Here is a 16,417-nt window from a genome sequence, read left to right as displayed (position 1 = left end):
ACTGGATTTCCTATGTTAAGTCAGATTATGCTTTGTGTTAAAAAAAAAAATCACCCACTTACTGATTCTCCTCTTGCTCTCTGAATTAGATGCAGCAAGTTCAGTTACTTAAATAGAGCAGGAATCATTCCTCACTCAAAACAGGAATTCAGATTTTGAAGTTCATTTTCATGTTTGAGGTTTCCTTCTGGATGCTGATTGTCATCTGTCTAGCTCCTGATATCTGTCATCTACCTTATCTGGCACTGAGACGATCGTGATGGTCTCATCAAAGCATTAAGAGTTTTGAATAGAATTAAGGACTGAGTCCTGCGCTGTACTATCAGAGGGCTCTTTCCAAATTGATACAGATCCATTAATTGGTACTCTTATTATAGATGGTAAGCAGATACAAACTGCCTAACTTTACTGTATCCAGCTCACATTTCATTTCAGTGCAGAGATATCTGAGGAACATTATCGAGTGTTATTGCTAAAAAGGAAGTTCTTAACAGTGTCCTTGATCTACAGTTTCAGCAGCATTTTTCTGCCTCAGCATAGATGAGGATATGTGGCACTTCCATGTCAGTAAAAAGGAATCATTATAGAATTGATTGTCAGTAATCACTTCATTTGAGAATCTTGTGGGTTTGGAGGATGGGGAATAGGAATATGCCATCCTTCAGATAAAGAAACCAGCATTAGTAAACCAAAGCAGTGGAAATGAACATTGGTATTTAAATTCTAATATCACATTTCTAAGTTACGTTAGGATAAAAGTAGGTTGTGTAGTCAGCTGTTACAAGAATAATACAGATCCAGAAGAGTAAACAGATGCTCTAGTACTGTTTCAGTTATCATGTTTACTATTAAGAAGCAAAGGCAGAAAACTTTGAGGTCCCACAAATGCCAGGCATAAAAATGAGGAATATGAAGGTATAACACATTTGTTGTAATGCACATGAATGTGTTCTTTCTTCTTAAATCTACTAAAAAAATATGAATTCTTTAAAAACTGACCTTTCAGTACTATAAAGTGTAGTAAGAGTTATTGAGTTGAAGGAATCACAAATAAGGTCTAGATAGAATTCAAATTGTCTTGACTCTTATCAGTACTAGCAAGACAACTCCCAGTTGTCTTTCCTGTGAATAGATAGGCTTCCTTGATAAAGTGTTTTAACATATGTGCTGCTTTCATATGTTATCAAATCAATCATTGTACATTAATTTCATAGTTATTTTTCTGAACAGAAGCCATTATTTATATAATCTGTTTATAGAACCTAGATATAAATAAGTGTTAGTCCAATCATAGTAAAGGTATTAAGCAATAGATAGAATAAGAGAAATTTTAGAAAAATACATGATTTTCCTAGTCACACCAAAATTAATGTGCATTTATTTTTAGCTGGAGTATGGCAAAGCTAAATAGTGTAAGTAGACATTAAGCTATGGCCTTTTGAATTGGAGATTAAAGTTTAAATGTCAGAAATAAATTAATCCTAAAATGATTTACTAATTTTTTTGTTTAGCCTGCAAGTCTTGGGCAGCCTCTTTCTCCACTTCTCAGACGTTGTACCTCAATCCTGGAGACTATAGTAAGAACTGTTCCAGGTCTTCTACAAGCTGTCTTCCTAATAGCAAAGGTGAAATATTTGTCAGGTAAGGTATACTTTAAAATCTTAAAATAGTATTTTTATTCTGATGTTGATAAAAATAGTTGTGTAAATCAACTGTGCGTTCCATATATATGAAAAATATTCAAAGAAAATGCACATTTTACATGTGCATAGAGTTTTTAATCCAAAATGCAATTATATAACATACTATTTCAGTTTTTAATAATTATTATAAATAAGGTTCAAGTGAATTTCTGCAAAAATGCAGTTGTATCATTTTTTTTTTTAAATTAGATGAAACTGGGCTTGACAATAAGAATTTACAGTATTAATACATAGTAGTTGACTTATTGGTGTCACCAACTGTAATGTTTGCCAGGTTTCAGGGCCTTGTGAAATGCATAGATCAAGTCCTGTTTAGTTTCTGGGATTAGTAGTTATAGCTAAAGAAACAAACTAAAAGCCCAGTTTACTTTAACTTTTTAGGATATAGACAAATGTATAACTGACTATTCACTTAAAAATAGACCATCATTATGATGCTTGTATATATTTACCATACTTTTGTTGGTTGCATGCTAACCAAAATTAAGTTTCTAAACTCTGGAGGGGCAGAGACCAACTTAAGGTATTATCTTAACTAGTTATTTCTTATATATAAAACGAAGAGAGCACTGGAATAAAGATTAGGAGTCCTGGGTTTTGTTTTTGTTTTTTTGGCATGGGCAGGCTCCAGGAATCAAGCCTGGTCTTTGGCCTGGCAGGCAAGAATTCTGCCACTGAGCCACATTGACCCGCATAAGTCCTGGGTTTTTTATATTGACTTTACTGGTTTGGGGGACTTTAGTTCTAACCCTTAAAACAACAGCAACAACAAAAACCTAGAATATCTCAAAAAGCTTGCTTCACCTCTAAAATACTCCATTTGTATTTTGTTTGCTGTTTAAATGGATTTCTATTATGAGTAAAAAGTTAGGTTGAGCCTTTTGGAAACTAGAAAGTTTTTTGAAGTATTAAGGCAAAGTTGAGGATAGTAATTGAACAGAATAATTTAGGATCTCTTCTTGCCTCGTTCTCCTAGAAAGGTTACATGGGTAGTAGGCCTAGCTAAACCTACTTAAGGACAATTTATGAAATGGCTAAGTGCAGGTGAATGTGGGTGCAATCACAAGGAGCTTCTTCTAGGACCTGTAGTCTATGGTGCTTTCTCTACCAAGCCTCCTTCCACCGCATCTACCAGCCCAAGGTAGACCTCTCTGTTCTTCCACTTTAATCTCCATCATTTCCTTCCATTTCAAGACTCTCAGATGTATAGCATGTGTTTTCTAAGATATTTAATATTCTTCTCATTTATACTTAAGGGCATTTTAATTTCATAACTCATATTTATTAATTTCTGGAATATATCCTTATGCCTTTGTAGTTTATAATTTAAGGAAAATATCCTTATGTCTTTTTGTTATTTTTTTGTATAGTAATAAATACTGGCAAGGAATGATTAGACTGTCCTCTTTTTTACTATAAATGACACTACAAAATTAAATTTTAGGCAACTTGTTTTAATGAAATTATAAACAAAAGAAATTGTTGTTCTGATACAGAAAACAAGTAAAGGTGCTTTTACAGGCCTCTCAGTAATAGTGGTGATTGACTCTGATCTTTCCACATACTTTTCCTGGTTTGCTTTTATGACCAAATGTGTTACAGGTGTTTTGTATCATGCTGGACTACAGCACAGCTAAGTAGTGCAGGTGGACATTAAACTGCGGCCTTATTAGGAGGAGACATTAAAGTTTAAACACCAGAAACACACCTCAAATAGGAGCCGAAACATTTCCCTCTTCTCTCTTAGATTTCCAGCTCTTAAGTTTTTGAGTTATAATAGTGCTTTGTTTTTCTTATTAGGTGACATTGAAGCAGCTTATAATAACTTGCAGCATTGTCTAGAACACAATCCTTCTTATGCAGATGCTCATCTTCTAATGGCTCAGGTTTACCTGTCTCAAGAAAAATTCAAATTGTGTTCTCAGTCTCTTGAACTTTGTCTGAGCTATGATTTTAAGGTGAGTATTCCAGTCTCTGGTGTATAAGACATACTACTCCCAGATGTTACATAGGCAGTCCTTCTGAATTTTAGCCTGACATATTCTCAATGGAAAAACAGTAGGGGGCAAAAAAAAGGAGGCAACTGTGGTGTAGTTAAAAACTATATGGAACCTGCAGAGAAAAGACCAGGGTTCAATATTAGGTCTTTTCATTCATCTCTTTTTGAGCTTCAGTTTATAAATTCATTCAATACAGCCATAATGGAAGTTAAATGCAATAGTAAATGTATGTAAAAATAATTGCAAACTGTAAAGCATTATATCAAATACTTTTATCTATAAGATTAGTAGATTTTATTGCCTCTTTCTTGGATCTTGGTTTTTTGTTTTTTTTTTTTTACATGGGCAGATACCGGGAATCGAACCCGGGTTTCTGGCATAGCAAGCAAGAACTCTGCCTGCTGAGCCACCTTGGCCTGAACCTTGTTTTTTAATAACTTCTTTTTTAGAGTCATTGTTAAAAAACATCTAGTTGTTTTGGAAGTCATTAAGTGGTTTAAGAATATAAACACACTAGATTTCTATCTGAGATATTTTGGGGGGTACGTCCAATATTCCCTAAGCATTAGGGAAAATCTAGGTTCAGGTACTTACTGAACCAGCTGAAGTGTGGAGAAGTTCCCCAGACTTTTGCTCTGGTTCACAGGGTCTTGAGATCTATTACAGGAACACCCTTCAATAAAATGAGAAATCAAGTTGTAGACAACGTTTGCAAAAGATATTACCTGCTTTTTAAGACAGTAATTTTTAAGACTGGTGATACATCATAATCCCAGTACTGATGCCCCACCCTACTGAATTAAAACCTTTGAGCAAGGAGTATAAGCCTAAGTATTTATTTTCACAAAGGTACTTAAGTAAATGTACTGCCTAGCTAATAACTAAGGTTGAAAACTGTCAACTTAGGAGTATTGTATACTTCCTCAATATTAAATGACTGCCCCATCAGTTCATTCCAGGTCATCTTCCCTTTGATTTTTTTGATCTTCCTTATTTTTATCATTCTCTTTGAAAATTTCTATTGGAAAACGGAATTTCTCTTGGAAAATGTCTTGTAATCTGTTGATAGCCAAAGTAAAGAGGTTTGTTCCTACATGTTTAATAAAGGTATCAAAGGGTAAAGACAGTAATTGATTAAAGTGTCTTGGAATTTTAATCTTAACCTTAAAAATTAAGGGAGAAAAAAAACAGTTTCTAGAAAACAAATAACTTCATATCAGTATTAGAAGTTCCAGATAAAGAAATTCCTTTCCTGAATACTCAATTTCTGAGAATCTATTTGCTAGCTTTCACAACTTTATTTACATTTTTTTTTTCCATCATGGGAAAGTACTAGTCAACCTAGTACAAGGATCAGAATATTGTTCAAATTCTTTTTAGGTGCTGAGTGATTCAAAGCAACTGAGAAGTACCTCATGTAAAGATGAATGACCTAAAGTTCCTACAACATATTTTTGGTCATATTTCCAGAAAATCAATACTATCTTCTCTAATAATATGACAGTAATTTTAAAAAGGGTTTATTTGTTTGGGATGCACTATAATGTAGTAGTTTAAATCATGTGTTGTTTTGATTATTTTTTCTCTAGTTTGTCCTCTAGAAGGATTCTTGGTAGTGGGTGGCACTTTCTCTGAATCTTAATATAATAAATTATAGGAAAGTTAGTAAGAAGACAGAAATAGACTTATATACTTATAGATAGACTATCCTCATAGATCCTATTCATCTTAATGTTTGATTAGATTGTATATATTATATTGATGTACGTATGCCAAAGAAGTATTTCTAAATAATTTTTTTTTCAGGTGAGAGAATATCCTTTATATCATTTGATAAAAGCTCAGTCACAGAAGAAAATGGGAGAAATAGCAGAAGCAATTAAAACTCTGCATATGGCAATGAGTTTACCAGGAATGAGGAAAACTGGATCTTCCTCAAAATCAAAATACAGAAAAACTGAAGTAGATGCAAGCCATCGTTTATCAGTCTTTCTTGAGTTGGTTGAAGTTCACTCCTTAAATGGAGAACAGGTAGGACAAGTTGTAATTCAGTGACTCAGAGCCAAAGTTTGTTCTTCAAGTATATGCACTAATTAAAAATGAAAAAGCAAAATTATGTCCTTGACCAAATGGTAAAGTTTAGAGAATTTATGTCTTGTGACTTTGAACTAAAATATATATTATGTGCAAGCTCCTGAAAGTTAAAAACAGTTTGTGCCCTGGCTGTAGTGTGATTTCTTTGGCTACCTTGAAACAAAGTATTATAATTCTGTGAATTCCTAAAAGGATTAACATGCACACATACACATATGCATACACCTGTACTACTGCAATAAAATGAAAGCAGCAAGCTGAAATTCTAATAGTTGAGGAAACAAAATAAACGCTCGAAAAATATAGCTATGTATCATAAAGTCAGATAGATTAAAAATAATGTAAATAGCTAGTAGTTCTGAGAGAATTAAAGTCCTGTGGAAAATGAATTTAAAGTTATTTCTATCAGCTTTTTTTAGGTTTCAGGAGTTGCTGAACAGTTATTTTCATTTATTAATGGAAACTTAGAAGGTTACACGTCTAGATATTTGCCAAATAACAAGAAATTTCTATTTCATTAATAAATTAAAATAAAAATACATTTAATAAATAGGACCAATACCACCATTTATCTTTTACTCTAAAATGTATTTTTTTTTACATTTTAACATTTCTGAGATCAGATTCCGAAGTTGAGATGAATCTTAAAATAAATGGTATTTTAGATTCACTGAAGTGCAGATGTGGAAATGAGTTAATATATTTACTTGTGGTCTAACAAAAATGATGTTTTGGTGGAGGAAATAGAGTCATCTGCTACTGAATGCAGAGCCAGTGGGAACAGTGGGTGACAGTGACCTGGATCCCACCAAGGCAGACATGGTTAAGAATCTAGACCTTGGAGTCAGGCTGCCTGAATTGGAATTCTAGTTCTGTCACCTGTTGACATTTTAACTCTAAATTTCATTGTCCTCATTGCAAGAAGGGTGTAATGATAGTAACTAAGAGGATTGTGTGAGAATTAAATGGGCAAAAACAATGCTGGATGCAAAGTAAAGGCTCAGCAAATTGTAGAAGCAGCAAATCATGTGTAGCAATTGCTTTTCTCCTAGTTATGAAAACAGTTTTCCAGCTAACAAATATTTATATCCTCTGTTGAATTTGTACTCTGATTCTGGTTTTTAAATTTGTACTTTTTGTACTTCTCAAAAATCTATTAATTTGTTTCATAAATATCTGTTTTGCATTTATCATAGCTCTGTAATAAAAAATCTTCCTCTGTTGTACAGTTTGTTAAATATTTTGAAAGAATATTTCTTCATCTTTTCAGCATGAGGCAGCAAAAGTTTTACAAGATGCCATCCATGAATTTTCCGGAACGTCTGAAGAATTGCGTGTTACTATTGCTAACGCCGACCTAGCTCTGGCCCAGGGAGATGTTGAGCGGGCTTTACACATGCTTCGAAATGTTACAACTGAACAACCGTATTTTATAGAAGCCAAAGAAAAAATGGCAGATATTTATCTCAAGTACAGAAAAGAGAAAATGTTGTATATCACTTGTTATAGGTAAATGGGTTGAAATAACCATTTCAACCATTTTTTGACACATTTATCTCCTAAAATTAATTCCCAGATTTATTTTTCATTTCTCTCAACTGCTTTAGAGATGCTTTTATAGATTCTTTACTTTGTGTGTTTTTATTTCCATCTCCGACCACCAATCTCAGTCACTCTGAAGAAATTACTTTCCCAAAAACGTATTATGATTATTTTGACTTGTAGCTTATTCAAGCTCAGAATTTCTCAGCTGTCCTCAGTAAATGTTATTTCTAGGCCATGAATGTCTTTCTTTCATCTTCCTGCTTCTAGAAAGGGCAAGAGTAACAGGCACCTGTATTGTAATTATGGTTTGGTAATGTACCATGCTAGATGTGGATTGCAAATGTGAAAGTGTAGGAGCTTTAAAAGTTGTATCATACTCTGATGCCCTTAGAGATTATTGGGTTACACAACACACATGTTTACATACACACTCATACATTCCATGCATGTCCATGCATGTATACGTGTTATTCCTACTCTGCTCCCCAAACGAAAAGATAAACATCCAAACATATACTCTATGCAAGAGAAAATTAAAATTTTTATCTGAGAACATAATAAAATGTTGATGAGTTATTTCATTCACTATTGGTTCATCTATATTAGGTAAATAGCAAGGATCAGAAAATTGTCTTTTTAGGTGCTGAGTGATTCAAAGCAACTGAGTAGCACCTCATGTAAAGATGAATGACCTAAAATTCCTACCACATATTTTTGGTCATGTTTCCAGAAAATCAACACTGTCTTCTCTAATGATATGACAATAATTTAAAGTAGAGTTTATTTGTTTGGGATGCACTATAATGTAATAGTTACGTGTTTAATTTTTTTTTTCCTGCTCAGATCTGACGTGTTAGCTGTAGACCTAAACTCTTGACCTTATCTATACAAGTGGAATTATTTTCTTTTTCATAGAGTAGAGCAATTAAATGAGATACCGCATGTTAAGGACTTAGCACTGCATTATTATTTGAATAACTTTGGTATTTTGAATTAAGGAACATTTTTAGAAATCTAAGTTTCGCAGTTAAAAAAAGAAGCAGCGAATGTTAAGTAGAGATTTTATTTTTTTTTATGGTAATTCATTTTGGAATATGATCTATACCATTAATATCAAAACAGATGCATGGAAGGGCATGTTTTACCTCCTAACAGTTTTTGGTACCCTTAATACCATATTTCAAAATCAGGAAAGGAAGTTTTATTTCTGAATAATCAGATTCTGTATTTTTTCATCGACCTGTGCTGTATTACTTTCAGTTTAGAAAACGGAAAGATTTCATGGAAAAAAAAATTGATCTAGCATAAACAACCCGGTCATGGATGTGGGTATGGATAAGATTTTTTTTGTAATATTATATTTATGGGTAATGGCTAATTGAAATTTAAAAAGCTTATCTTATATCAGTTTAGAAGATATTTGTATTTGTACTCACTATACTAAGTAGAGTTGGTCTGTTTCCAGAGAAATCGCTGAAAGAATGCCCAGCCCTCGTTCCTTTCTTCTCCTTGGTGATGCATACATGAATATTCAGGAGGTAAATTTGCTAATGCTGCTAAACTTGGAATTTTTATAAACAACTCTTTGTTTAATTAGTTTAACATTCCATTAAAAGGAACTTGTTTTCTATGCTGTTTATTTAATATTTAAAAATCTAGTGGTCACAATAAAAAGTGGTCGCAATAATTTTTTTTCAAATTGGGGTGCATTAATTCAACCCTATCATTATTCAAAATAGAGATCGTACCAAAAGCATGTTAGGAATCTCCTACAACTTGTTGGACTAAGAGAGCTATAGGCTGTGTTGGTGTTTTCTTCAAAGAAAAGCTGTCCTCTGAGTGTATTTGACTTTTTTTTTTTTTTGGCATGGGCCGGCTCCGGGAATCAAACCCGGGTCTCCAGCTCAGCAGGGAGAATTCTGCCACTGAGCCACTGGTGTACCACCCAGTCTATTTGACTTTTATAATGAGTACCAGAAATTAAAAATTAAGAAACTGTCTCTTAGCTCCCCTGTTATCATTTATGAAGATAAAGACATAGTTTTCATGGGTGAGGGTTCTACTGAGTTGCACCCATCCTAGTTGGCCTTTCTAAAATCATTAAGGTCCTAGACTTAAATATGTATGTAGTTAGTCTGATCAAGTATTCCAAATATAGGGCTTAATTATAGTAATGTTGCCATTTAATTGGGTCCAGTTAAGGTGTTTATTATTTATCTTTGTGTCTGCCAATATTAGCCTGAAGAAGCCATAGTAGCATATGAGCAAGCATTAAATCAGAATCCCAAAGATGGAACTATAGCAAGCAAGATTGGGAAAGCTCTTGTCAAAACTCACAACTATTCAAAGGTAAGTATTTATAGTTTGATGTTCTAGTTTGCTAGCTGCAGGAATGCAATATACCAGAAACGGAATGGCTTTTAAAAGGGGAATTTAATAAGTTGCTAGTTTACAGTTCTAAGGCCGAGAAGATATCCCAATTAAAACAAGTCTATAGAAATGTTCAATCTAAGGCATCCAGGTAAAGATACCTTGGTTCAAGAAGGCCATTGAAGTTCAGGGTTTCTCCCTCAAGTGGAAAGGCACATGGTGAACAGGTCAGGGTTCCTCTCTTATCTGGAAGGGCACATGGTGAACACAGCATCATCTACTGGCTTCTTCTCCTGGCTTCCTGCTTCATGAAGCTCCCTGGGAGGCATTTTCCTTCTTCATCTTCAAAGGTTGCTGGCTGTTGGACTCTTCTCGTGCCTATGTTGTTTTGCTCTGCTCTCTCTTAATCTCCTTCTTTCTCCACAATGTTTCCTCATTTATAGGACTCCAGTAAACCAGTCAATACCCACCCAAATGGGTGGAGACATGTGGTCACCTAATCCAGTTTAACAGCCACTCTTGACTAAATCACATCATCCAGGGAGATGATCTGATTACAGTTTCAAATATACAGTATTGAATAGGGCTTATTCTACCTTTATGAAATGGGATTTTGATTAAAACATGGATTTTCTAGGGGGCATACTTCCTTTCAAACCAGCACATTTGAAATATATCTGTTGGATCAAATTTATTAAGCCCTGTTCTATGAGAAATCTTCAGCAAGCACCATTTGTGCCGTTGATGGTTACGAACTCCACATTTGTATTCACATTGAATTTTGTATTGAATATTTTAGTGTCTTCAATTCTTCATTGCAGCATTTTTCAACAACTGATTGGATCTAAAATTGACTATAGGTTTCATCATGCACCTAAAGTCTTTGACACCAAATCATTTACAATAAAGTAGCTATCCTTTTTTCTCTTTCATTATATAACCAAGCATGGTAGTAGTTGTCCCCTCTGTTGAACTAATTTTGGTAACCATTGCTTCCAGTTATATTTTTCTAGTAAAGATAATGGGTTTTCCTTTAGCTTTTAAATTCTTGTCCTATTTCTGATAATTATTGAATATACATACAATAGTTAGCAAAGTATTTGCCTAGAGTAGGGCTCATTGGGCTTGAATAAAATCTGTAAACTTAATTTCACCAAATACTGTTCTTTAAATATTTATCATAAGAAATGTTAGTTGCCTTATGTGATGTTTGATTCTCTAAGAAAAGTGGCATACTTTACTATAGTGCAGATATATTCTTAGGACATGCCTAAGAATGTCCTAAGTTATTTCTAATTATGTTACTTTAAGTCTGTAATGTATAAAATATCTATACTTGAATACCATTCTTTTTGCCTTTTTTCCTTTAATGGGTTTTGTTTAGGCAATCACATATTATGAAGCTGCTCTGAAAAGCGGACAACAGAATTATCTTTGCTATGACCTGGCTGAGCTTTTATTAAAGTTGAAATGGTATGACAAAGCAGAAAAAGTTCTTCAACATGCTTTAGCTCATGAACCTGGTATGAAATTCTTTCTGATTTGAGAAAAAAGTATACCCAATATATGTAATCTATTTTACCTTTGTATTATATAAGTATATATTTGCATATGATGCATGTGAGGGGTTGAGATACACACACACACACATATTTCTTCTTTCACTTATCAGAATGCCACTCTACTAAAATAAGATTCTTGAGAATCTAATAGATTCGTGAAACAATTAATTGTGTTATAGAAAGATGCTTTACTTTACAAAATAATGTAAAGGAAATTTCCTTTATTTTGCCACCTACCTCTGATATTTAAATAAGTAAACATTTTTATAATATTCGTATTTTTTGAAGTAATACCTCATTCTTTAAAAATACAACACTATTAAAAAATATAATAGGTAAGTCTCCTTTTTCTCCCGTGAATTCCACCTCCCTTTGTTCTCAGACTACTCCCCTAGAAGTAATCATTTTTATGTTTTGTTGAATCCGCTATATATATATATGTATATTTAAAGATAATAAATGTAATATGCATAGTTTTCCTTTTCAAAATTTGATTGTTTTTCCTATTCTGCTTTTTTCCTGCATGTACTGTGTCCCTGATGTTCAGCAGCATAATATTCCATACCTACATAAGTTAGGTAACTTCCCCCAACTGTTGTATATTTGGTTTGTTTCCATTGTTTTTATGCTATAAAACATGCTACAGTGCATATGCTTGTATCTTATTCCTTGGTGTACATTTGTTTATATTTCCTAAAATCAAGGTGCTGAATAAAAGGTATGTGTAATTAAAATTTAATTGGATACTACAAAATTGCCTTCTTACAAGTTTGTACAAATTTACTTTTTAAAGATCTTTATTTTTTAATAAAATCTGTTTTCTTCCTCATTGCCAGCATTTAAAGATTACAGAAGTGAATGAAAGTCATGAAGTCCCCCACTTTCCAGAGAAAATTACATTTGAATTATGTATCATCTCAGGCTCCCCATCCCTGTCTCTGTTTGTCTCTCTGGCATACACAGTTACATACCATTGTTTCTATCAAAGTAGATTATAGTATACCTGTAGTTCTTCAATATGTGTTTTTCACTTAATAGTTCTCTTAAATACAGCTTTTCTTTATTTTTTTTAGCATATGTAGAGTCTTTTACTGTATGATGATCATATAACTTTTATTAAATATTTTAAAATAAAATTTTAATAAAATGATATTTTATTAATATATTTATTAATTTTTAATTATTTTAAATATTTAATTATTAATTAATTATTAATAAATGATATTTTAATAAAATAAAATATTTTAAACTAAAAATTTTATAAATATTTTTAAAAACATTCCCATGTGTTTTACTGGTATTTTTGTATTTTTTTATATTGAAAACTTAATTCGTGTACTTTAATCCATAAGCTTCTTGAATCATATTGTTTCCCAAATGAATAGCCAGTTTTATTCCAGTGCTATTTATTCAAATGCCACTTTTATCATGCAATAAATTCCTTCATATATTTAACTCTGATTTAGAATTTTTGTTTTCTTCCATTCAGTTATTTTTCTTTTCTTTTGCCAATACCATGTTTACTGTAGCTTTGAAATATGTTTGATATATGCTAGGGCAAACCTGCTCTAAGTTTTCAGATATTTGCAAAATGATCTTTTAAAGCATCTGTAGAGTCTTTAGCATATGTAGAGTCTTTTACTGTATGATGATCATATAACTTATTCGCCAAATCCTCTGTTAATGGACATTTGGATTGGAAAAAAATTAGAAACAATACTGAGATAAACATTCTTTTTGTGACTATCTCTGTGTACTTCTTAGAATGAAATCTTACCTAGTTGTTTTTCCTTAGCTTGAAATAGCCTACCAACAAGTAATATTAATCATAACCAATATTTATCTTTGATGAATATTTATCTTTGATGAAATTGGTAGTTACAAAGTATACCCGAACTTAAGAGCTCATAAAGTTGGTGTTTAAATTATCATAACTGTGAATGCATTGAATATATAAAATGTAATTAATTCCTTAAAAATCTGTGTATGAGCCTATCAGACCTTGCTTTGAAACACTACAGAAGGCCTGAAATGTTAATGTGCATTCTAAAGTGGATATAGAGGGGGTGGAGATTCAAGTAGCATGTATATTCATTCCATTGAGTATAATTAATTTAATAAATATTTGCTAAGCACATCCAATGGTCAACTTAAAATCGTTCATATACATTCATTATATATTATTTCATTAAGATATTAATCTTTGAAGCAAATATAAATATTCTCATTTTAAAATTTAGCAGTCTGAGAACCGTTTTCTTGATGTGTCCTGGTTCACCTAGCTGGGTTCTAATAAACATCTTACACTTAACATATCTAAAACTGAATTCCCAATCTAGTTCCCCAGATCTTTTCTGCATCTAACCTTCTTCATCTCAATAACAATTTCATCTTTCTTTTAAATATTGCTGAATACCAAAATCCTTGAAGTCACTCTTGCTGCCCTTCAGAATATGTTCAGAGTCCTACTACATCTTACCTTTTCCTCTACTATTGCTTTGTCCAAGTTGCCATCGTCTCTAGTTACAACAATAGCTTCCTACCTGTTCCCTGCTTCCGTCTTCAGCTTCCACACCCTATGGCCTTTCTCAACACAACAGCAATATTGAGCCTTAAAAAAAAATTCAGATCATGAAACCACTGAACTCAAGCTTTCTATTGTCTTCCCCTTCCTTTCAGAGTTCAGCCAAATTCCTCACCATGGTTTTTGTGGCCCTTTACTCTACTCTCTGTTGCTTCTCTGACTTCTTATACTCTTCTCTCCCCGACTCTGTTATGACCTTCTTCTTCCTTGTTTTTGCTTTCGAACTTTTCTTATCTGTAAAATAACAATAACATAACTGGCCTCCCAAGTTGTGATTTTAAAAATAATATCTATAAACCACTTTGAACAGTGTGACATGAACAGTGCACTCAATAAATAGTGTAAGAAATTTATCCTTGTTAATTATTTAGGGTTCTTTTGTTGCTCTTAGAACACAAAATAATAAGACTTAAATAGAACTTACCATGTAGCCTACTTTATGTTCTTTACATGGGTTACTTATAAAAATCTTAGAACAACGTTATAAGGTTGAGTGCTGTTGTTTTCCCTGTTTTACAGATGAAAGGCAGGCTAAGAGAGGTTATGTGCCTTGCTGAAGATTAAGGGTTGAAGACTAGATTTGAAACCAGATTGATGGGCATCAAATTTATTGCTCTTAGTGACTATGCTATACTACTTCTCAGTATCTGTCATTTTAAAAATAGTAGTTAGCTTCTTAATTGCATGTACCAACTGGTCTATCTTGTCTTTTAACGCCTTTAATAAATTAAAATTTTTATTCATTTTGATTGTCATCTTTTAATATATGTCTAAGAAAAACCTCGAATTATTATCCAGTTCATTCATTTTTCTTCAGCCAGTTTTTATCCTAAATCTTATTTTTTTTTTTACCTTTTTTATTTTTAAATACTTTCGAACTTACGGGACAGTTGCAAAAATAGTACAAACCCCATTCAGAGAATTCCAACAGATCCCTACTGCCACACATATACAGATACCCAGAGTCACCAATTTTAACATTTGCCCTATCATTTTATCTATCTGTTTTAGTTTGCTAAGGCTGCCAGAATGTAATACACCAGATATAGTTCAGCTTTTATAAAGGGGATTTATTAAGTTACAAGTTTACAGTTCTAAGGCTTAAAAAATGTCCAGATTAAGACATCCAGAGAAAGATACCTTTACTCCAAAGAAAATCTGATGTCTGTCACATGGGAAAGAACATGACTGGCCTTTGCTGGTCTTTGTTCAAGATTCTGTTGCCTTTAGCTTCTGATTCCTAAGGCTTTCTCTGTAGGCATCTGCGGGTCCTGACTTAAACTCTGTTTCACCTCTTAGCTTAGCATCTCAGGGAAATGTACATAGCTACATCTGCTGGGCTCTGGTTCCTGACTAACTTCTTTTGGCTCTTTCAGCTCCAGATGTCTTATGGGACATCTGTATTTCCAAACACCTATGTCTAAGCTTTCTCCTAAATGTTTCTGTATGTCAGCTCTTTTAAAGGACTCCAATAAACTCTTCAAGACCCCCCTTAAATGGCCAGAGTCACATTTCCCTGTAATCAAGTGGTCACACCCACAATTGGTTGTGTCACATTTTCATGGAAGTAATCTAATCAAAAGGTCCCACCCTAAAATATTGAATCAGGGTTAGAAGAACAAGGCTTTCTGGGGTACATTAACAATTTCAAACCAGCACACCATCTGTCCATCTATATCTAGCTATATAACCATCCATCCATTGATCCATCCATCCACCTGTCTGTCAATTCATTTGCTGAACTGTTGAGTATAAGTTGTATATGGCATGCTCCTTGAACACTTAAGGCAGCCATTTATATTTCCAAAGACCAATGATATTCTTCTGTGTAGCCACTGAAGTGCAATTATCCAGTTCAAGAAATTAACATTGGTATAAAGTTTATATTCTATATTCTAATTTTTTCATATATCCCAATAAAGTCCTTTTGGGCCTTTTCTCCTACCTTGTTAGATCCTGTCCAGGATCATGTATTGCATTTAATTACCATTGTCTCTTTATTCTTTCTTTTTTTTTAATAGTGCAAACATTTATACAATATAAAATTTCCATCTTAATGACCCCAGGCATACCATTCAGTGGGATTTATCACATCCACAATGTTGCAGTACGCTCACCATGTTCCATCATTACAAGTTTACCATTTCCCCAAACAGAAACCTTACGCTCATTTTTCATTAATTTCCTGTTCCCGTCCCCCCCGGCTCCCCGTTTCCTACCACTGACAACTTATACCCTAATTTCTGTCTGTGAGCTCTGTATTCTCCAGTATTTACTTTATAATTACCATGAGGCTTAAATTTGTTACCCCAAATCTATAGCAGTCTCATTTTCCTTGATACCAACTTAAGTTCAATAGTATACAAAAACTGTGTTTCTATACCCCTCATCTATCTTCCAGCATTTATGTAGTTCTTGTCACACGTTACATGTTTATACATTATGAGACCCAATTCCACTGATTTATTGTTACTTCGTATGGATTTCCCTTTTAGGTCTGTATGAAGTAATAAATGAAGTTACAAATCAAAAATACAATAGCACTGGCATTTATATTTA

General features: G+C 33.1%; 1 protein-coding gene across 3 annotated transcripts in view; it reads left to right on the top strand.

The window, feature by feature from the left end:
* Positions 1 to 16,417, top strand: part of TTC21B (tetratricopeptide repeat domain 21B) — a 99,754-nt gene that overhangs the window by 34,946 nt on the left and 48,391 nt on the right. For all 3 annotated transcript variants that reach the window (XM_077154053.1, XM_077154054.1, XM_077154052.1), the window contains 7 exons: positions 1,512 to 1,641; positions 3,504 to 3,661; positions 5,510 to 5,734; positions 7,068 to 7,306; positions 8,808 to 8,880; positions 9,581 to 9,691; positions 11,097 to 11,235. In XM_077154053.1, coding sequence (XP_077010168.1) covers positions 1,512 to 1,641; positions 3,504 to 3,661; positions 5,510 to 5,734; positions 7,068 to 7,306; positions 8,808 to 8,880; positions 9,581 to 9,691; positions 11,097 to 11,235 — 1,075 coding nt within the window. The remainder of the gene's footprint in view (positions 1 to 1,511; positions 1,642 to 3,503; positions 3,662 to 5,509; positions 5,735 to 7,067; positions 7,307 to 8,807; positions 8,881 to 9,580; positions 9,692 to 11,096; positions 11,236 to 16,417) is intronic.

This window comes from Tamandua tetradactyla, chromosome 3 (assembly GCF_023851605.1).
Source record: "Tamandua tetradactyla isolate mTamTet1 chromosome 3, mTamTet1.pri, whole genome shotgun sequence".
Taxonomy (NCBI): Eukaryota; Metazoa; Chordata; class Mammalia; order Pilosa; family Myrmecophagidae; genus Tamandua; species Tamandua tetradactyla.
The sequence above is the reverse complement of the archived record's forward strand: the minus strand, read 5'-3'. Positions and strand labels throughout refer to the sequence as shown.